We start from the raw sequence: 7005 nt of genomic DNA, 5'->3' as shown, positions 1-7005 counted from the left end.
ACAACCTCGACCCCGGGCCCCGCAGCGCCACGAGCGGAGCGGCTCGCGGAGGCCTGAGCCCGGCACACGCTGCGCACGCGCGGGCCGCGCCCTGGAGCGGCGGGAGACGACTTCCGGTCCTTGCTCGCTCCGGGACGGTCCGCGTAGGCAGCCTTGGCCCCAGCGGGCTCCCGTAGCCAGCGGAACCGGCTTCCCCCTTCGCCTCCAACCCCAACATCGCCGCGCGGTGCATGCTGGGATCGCTGGTCGGCCGCTTCCGGCACCCGCTGTCACGTGAGTCCGTTCGGAGTCACGTGACTGGGAGCTGCCGGGCGCGTCCGCTCTGTGCTGCCGGCGCCGCCGCCCGGGCCGCTCTCGCAGCTGCCGCCGCCGCCATGTCGTGCTTCCCCGAGTTCAACGTGGACAACGGCTACCTGGAGGGGCTGGTGCGCGGCTTCAAGGCGGGCGTCCTAAGCCAGGGCGACTACGTGAACCTGGTGCAGTGCGAGAGCCTGGAGGGTGAGGCCCGCTGAGGTGGTTTCCCCTGCCGGGCTACCGAGCCCAGCGCCCGGCCGCGGCGCGGGGCACTTTGGTGGGAGAGGTCGCTGCTGCTGCTCCTTCCTTCCCCGGGCCCTTCCGGGGAGACGGCGGTACCGGTCCCTGCCCTCCGGGGCGGGTGAGGACCCCCCCCACCCGCGCTCCCTCCCCCTTCCCTGACGCTGGGAGCAAGCGCGGAGCGGGCAGGGTCGTGTGGGAAGGGGAGCCCTGCCTCCCTCCTCCCAGCCCCCTGCTGCAGGAGGCCCCGGCAGCTTTAGGCAAGGTTGCTGTCTGCAGTGTGGGTGATTTGCCAGAACATGGAGAGCATTGAGGGAGCAATAGATGAGGAGCTTCTGGGGTAGGGGTGGCTCCTCCTGGTTCAGTCTGTAGGGCCTGTGTGGATGGGGAAGTGTCCCGGAATAGGGGCGGGTGTGACCATCCCTTTAGCACTGCTGGGAACTGTAGTGGTTGTGAAACTGTCTGTAGTAGTAAACTTCCCATGTAGTAATCATGTCGATGAACCGAGACCCATGGGGCTTATAGGAGATGCTGAAAGAGCAGGCTAATCAAACAGTTGCTTCTTGCTGAAACCCTCTTGCCTTTCTCAGAAGCAGCTTCACTGGGTTGCTGCTGGTGACAACAACCATGGAGGGACCATTGGTTTGCATGACTTTTGCAGTTCCTCTTCCCGGAACCTAGAAAGAAGGAACAGGGAGTGTGGCTAAGTACTACGTTGTTTTGGGCTGAAAGCAGGCTCATTCTACTGTCCGAGCTCCTTGGGGTTTTTTAGTGGTTTTTTTATCTGCTTTCTGTACTTGATCTCTTGGACATTCTGGCCTTGGCTTCTCTTTCATATTTTTATCTGGTCTCTGTTGGGATTCCTCTGTGGTATTAGGGGCTCAGACTGATACTAGAAACGCTTGTGTAACTGCATTTGAATAATAGTGTCAGTGATACATAGTGGTATAGCTTGTCTAGATGCACCTTGGAGTATCTGAATCATTAGCAGTAAGAGTGTATATGAGCATTTCACAGCTTTAGAACATTTTCTGAACATACAAGGTTTTAGATGCTCCTAAATCTTGAAGGATGTTTTGTTTTTGTTTGGTGTCATAAGGAAAGGGCTCTCGGTAATGAAGAGTGTGGGTATCTGAAAATGCAATCCGAGCCTCAGATAACTTCATGGTTCAGTACCTTTTTAGTATCTAAATCTGTTTCCACTGTCTCCTCTTCCCTCTCCTTTTGTAAAACAGTCACTAGGTCACTTCTGTTGCATCTGATAAAGCTTTGAGAAACAGCAAATGACAAACTTTTGGTAAAGTTTAGTAATCCAGCTGGATTGAGGAGTATGAGAGTACCTTTGTGCTGAAGAAAAAATTCCAGAGATCAGGGTATACCTTGAGCAAGAAGAAAAATATTGCAAGAAGGGGACTCAGACTAGTGTTGGTGAATAGCCTTCTCAGGGTAGGTAGTCGAAATAAACAGTATCTACAAAGCATGGGGAAAAAGGACTGATGCTCAAAGAGTGTGGACAAACATACCTTCTAATTGCTTACAAGGGCAAGAAGAGCTGCTGCTCTTGAGTGCATCAGCTGGGTTATGTTGATATCAAATGATTGATATGTTGTAACTGTTGCATTTAAGTATCCCCAAGGAAAGGGAGGGATCCCTACACTTCTTGACCTCAAAGACAGTGAGAATTGCTGTGATCATGCAACACTTGCTTTTTGTTTTAGTAGCTTTTATAAAATTAAGGCTTCTTCAGTCATATAAATAAAGAACATAGAAAGAAGGGGGTCACTAATGGGGGTGGAGTTTGGGCTAAGAATAATCTGGCAATTGCCCAGGAACTAACTGAATACTTGATCTTTTTATTGAAACCTGAGATTATGATATTGGCCTCAGGGCAAAAACAGAATGGCTGATTGGCAATTTGCACAACTGGAATCAAAATACTTTAGGAATGTAACACTCACGTTGCGGGAGTCAGATGATCTCCATTCGAGAATTCTGAAAGAATTGGCATGTGAAATGGCAAGTCTAGTAGCAAGGTTCTTTTTAAAGAGAACATCTGTCAAGTTGGGGGTGGTAATGTGTGGTTGGAGGATAGCAAATGATGACAACTGCATGTTCTAGCTTGAATCAACATTATACCATGTTCCATGTAGCTACCATGCATGGAATCCTACATTTGCTTTCGTCTTTATGATGAGATATAAATAGCAATGATTTTTAACATTTGCTACTGAAGTTTTAAATCTTTATTTAAGGGAGAATTGATCTTGGCAACTACAGGCTGGTAAGGCTGACTTCCATAATATGCAAGGCTTTAGGACAGAACATGAAGAACAGGTTAATTAAAGACTGGGAAAATGGCATACAATGCAGCATGAGTTTATCACATGCAAATTGTACTGGACTAACAGTACTTTTGCTTGATAAGAACTGACAGACTAAGGATGTGTGGTAGTTCTTGTCCCTGAATTTGTATAAGGAACCATGGGGGAATTTATTAGTAAAGTAAAGAAATTCTGAGGTTGGTAAGGAGCTGGCTGAAAGGAGCAGAGCAATAAGTAATATTGAAAGGAGACATAGCAGGTTGGAAGTTTACCAAGCAAGGGAACCTGCTTGTTTAGTAGTGGTGCACTGATAGCAATTTTTTTGGGCCGATACTAATGGCCAATTTTCAATGAGCTGCCCTCCCTAAGCGCAGCGCGGTCCAGCCCCTTCTGGGGAAAGGCCAGTGCAGCATTCCTCTCCCCCTGCCACTTCCTCCCACCCCTTACCAAGGACATGGGAGGCATGTGCCCTGGATCTGCGTGGGGGAGGGCAGGCTGCCACTGAAGGATGAGGCTGTGCTGGGCTCTTGCTGGCGAAGACAGGGCTGTGCTGTGCTCAGGGGTGGGCAGTGGTGATGCTGGGAGGGGGGGGCTATGCCCCTCTTCCCCCACGTAGCCCTGCTTCCAGTACTGCTGCCCAGCCTGGGTGCAGCCATGCCCAACACCCCTGCCTGACCCGCCCCATAAAGATCCAGGGTCACATGCCTCCCCCACCCTGTGCTCCCCAGATAAGCCGCTCGTGGCTTTGTTCCGTGCCTAGGCTATGCAGGGCCTTCCCTAGCCTCACTCCCTCCTTCACTGCCATCGGAGGGAGTGTATCAAGGCCCCCGCGATGAGGGGGGGAGCAGAGCAGGGGCTGGGGGTTGTGGGGCCCCTGCTGGGCCTGGTGATGGAACAAGTGGGGCAGGGCACATGTACCCCCTAGGCCTCCACTTTTCCTACCACCTGGCCCAGTGGGGGCCCTGCTCCTTCCAGCCCCTGCTCCTGCCTCGCTCCCTCCCTTGCCTCTAGGACCCCTATGTGCCCTGCCTCTCTCCCCTGCCACTGCCCTTTCCCTTCCCTCTGCCTCTTCTCCCACAGACTTACCTGGTGGGGGGGTGCACCCCCAAATAATTTTTTTCTTCTTCTGCCTTGATCTGCTTCCTCCTTCCCCACAGACTGACCTGCTGGGCAGCAGGTTGGGGGGAGGGAGGATGGGGGGGGGTGGTGTGTGGTAGATTGTGGGGTGCTTTTTAATTAAAAAATTAATCTCCTACTTTAAAAGGCTGGAGACCTTCTATCCCAGGAAAAATCCTGGAAAAATTCATTAAGGAGTCTATGCTCGATAGGCTTGCAGAAAGTAGGATTCTGAGCGACAGCCAGCATGGCTTCAGCGCAAGCAGGTCTTATTTTACCAGCCTCATCTCATCTCCTTTTCTGATCAGGTGACTTGCCACCTGGATAAGAGAGAGGAGGTTGACGTTATATACCTTGAATTTTAAAAATCTTTCAGTCTAGTATCCCACGACGTTTTCATGAGAAAATTGGGAGATTGTGGGCTTAACTGCAAGACAGTCAGGTGGGTAGGAAACTGTCTGCGGGGCAGGACCCAGAAAGCTCTAGTGAACAGATCTGTGTCATCTTGGCGGGAAGTAGCTAGTGGTGTCCCACAGGGGTCTAAGATTGGTCCAGTGCTATTCAGCATCTTAATTATTTGGATGTGGGGGTGAAGAGCTCACTGGCCAAGTTCACAAACAACACCAAATTACGGGGAAGCATGGTCATGCTTGAAGATAGGTCCACCTGTATCTGCAGCCTATACAGGCTTGCAAGTTGGGTGGACCGGAACCACATGAAATTCAGTGTTGATAAATGTAAAGTACTCCACCTGGGGACAAACAATCCCCTGCACACCTACAGGTTTGGCAGTGCCAACCTGTCCAGCACTACGAATGAAAAGGACCCTGGGGGTAATAATTGACCACAGTATGAACATGAGCTGGCAGTGCAACGCTCTGGCTAGCAGAGCCAACAGTACCTTGGCATGCATCAATCGATGCATCCCCAGCAAAACCAAAGAAATGATTCTCTCACTCTGCTTGGCATTGGTGACACCGCAGCTGGAGTATTGCGTCCAGTTCTGGGCACTGCACTTTAACAAGGATGTGGTAAAGCTTGAGAGAGTCCAGAGAAGGGCCACCCATAAGGTTGAGGGGGGATTTGGTAGCAGTTTACTGCTACATCAGAGGTGTACATCAAGGGCTGTTCACTAGGGCATCCACGGGGAAAATTAGGAGTAATGGTCACAAGCTCCTTGAAGACTTTCATGCTCAACATTAGGAAAAACTACTTCACAACTAGGGTGTTCAAACTGTGGAATAAGCTCCCTCCAGAGGTGGTATGGTCGCCTACCCTGGAAATCTTCAGGAGGAGACTCAACGGTCACCTTGCTGGGGTCACCTGACCCCAGTTGTCTTTCCTCCTTGGTGCAGGGGCTGGACCCAGTGATCTTCCAAGGTCCCTTCCAGCCCCTTACAATCTATGAATCTTTGAGACCACTGGACTAGATGACTTCCTGAGGTCCCTTCCAGCTCTAATTTTTTATGATTCTGTAAACCTGGCTTCAGTGCTGATGGTGTTTGCTTGAGCCAGAATGCTAGCATTCATTCTTCCGTCTTTCCGATTTATGTGGAGCATTTTCCAAAGACTTCGCTGATGGTAGTATTCCAAAGCTTGGAATACTTGGATGACATATTGAAAATGTCATCCAAGTTTCATGCCCATACAACAGGGTAGGGAAGGCAACGGCCTGGTAGATGAGAAGTTTGGTTTGGGTCGTGATGTCATAATCACTGAAGACATGATTTTGCAGATGTCCAAAGGAAGCAGTGGCAGAGTTTACCTGGTGTTGAATGTCACCGTTTATCTTTTGGGAAAGATGGCTACCCAAGTAGGGGAAATGCTCAACGTTCTCCAAAGATTGGCCCCTAATTGTGACATGTAGAGGAGTATCTGGATGGTTTGGGGTAGGCTGGTAAAGCTTCATGAATTTGACAGTGAGGTCAAGCATTTCCTACACTTCATAGAAGCAGTCAAGTGTGACCTAGAGCTTCTCAGACAGATCAGCATATTGAAGATCAGTATTGGAGGTGTTGGTTGTCTTGGATTTAGAATGTTACTGGTTGATGGTAAAGAGATTCCTGCCCATGCAGTGTTGGATGCTGACTTGAGATGGAAGTCTGTCCACGATGAAATGTGGAATAATTGCAGTATAGCTGGAAAAATGTTGGTGTAATCACACATCCTTGCTTGACTTGGGTCCAAATAGTGAAAGGGTCATTATGAAAGTTCCAAGCCATTGCTTAGGATGGTTGCCATCAAGGAGTCTGATAATGGAACAAATGTTGGTGGGCATCCAGTTGTCATTACATAGAGGCCTCTCTGCTTATTGAATCAAAGGCTTTAGTCAGGCCGGTGAAGACCATGAAAAGATCTTGGTGTTGTTCATGGCACTTCTCTTGCAGTGGCCTAGCAACAAAGATCATGCCTGTTATACTCCTGAATGCTCTCAAGCCATATTGGGACTTAAAGTGAGCCTGTTAAGGAGAATGGAGAATGGCAAATATCTTCCCACCTATGGACAGAAGTGCAAATACCATGATAATTGCTGCAATCCAATCCATCTTGTTTCTTGAATATGGCAATGATTTTGGCATCTCTCAAGTTCCTGGAAATCTGTTCGTGTTTCCAGAACTTAATAATAGCAATGTGTAGGTTTTCTTTTCCACTTTACTTATAAATTTTAGTTGGTATTCCATCAGGACCATTTGTATTGTTGTTCTTCATCTGCCTAATGGTTTTCAAGTCCTCTTGATTAAATTGGTGGCTCCTCAAGGACATTCCAAGGATGGTAGCAGGCAAAAACAGTACCATATTTAAAACTGCAGTTTTGCCTCCCTGCCAATCGGGAGCGAGTGGTGGGAGCACTGCATGAGCAAGTGAGCACCTCATGAATGGCTCCCGGACAAGCAGTGCATAGTGGCAGGAGCCAGCCGCGGCAACCCCCCACCCCCCTGTGCCCTCCGGATGAGCTGTGGCTCTGCTGCACCTGTCCTGCTCTGGCTGGTCAGCACTAGCCCCAGCCCCTCACCCTCCCTCACTGCGGGGGTCT

At 49.9% G+C, this 7005-nt stretch overlaps 1 protein-coding gene across 1 annotated transcript in view; it reads left to right on the top strand.

Moving 5' to 3' along the window:
* The first annotated feature begins 268 nt into the window (after positions 1 to 268).
* ATP6V0D1 (ATPase H+ transporting V0 subunit d1) overlaps positions 269 to 7005 on the top strand; it is a 74389-nt gene continuing 67652 nt past the window's right edge. Inside the window, exon 1 of the mRNA XM_006028093.3 lies at positions 269 to 498. Within this exon, the coding sequence (XP_006028155.1) occupies positions 375 to 498 (124 nt within the window). The 5' untranslated portion in view covers positions 269 to 374. The remainder of the gene's footprint in view (positions 499 to 7005) is intronic.

Source organism: Alligator sinensis, unplaced genomic scaffold (genome assembly GCF_000455745.1).
Source record: "Alligator sinensis unplaced genomic scaffold, ASM45574v1 scaffold642_1, whole genome shotgun sequence".
Classification (NCBI taxonomy): Eukaryota; Metazoa; Chordata; order Crocodylia; family Alligatoridae; genus Alligator; species Alligator sinensis.
The sequence above is the reverse complement of the archived record's forward strand: the minus strand, read 5'-3'. Positions and strand labels throughout refer to the sequence as shown.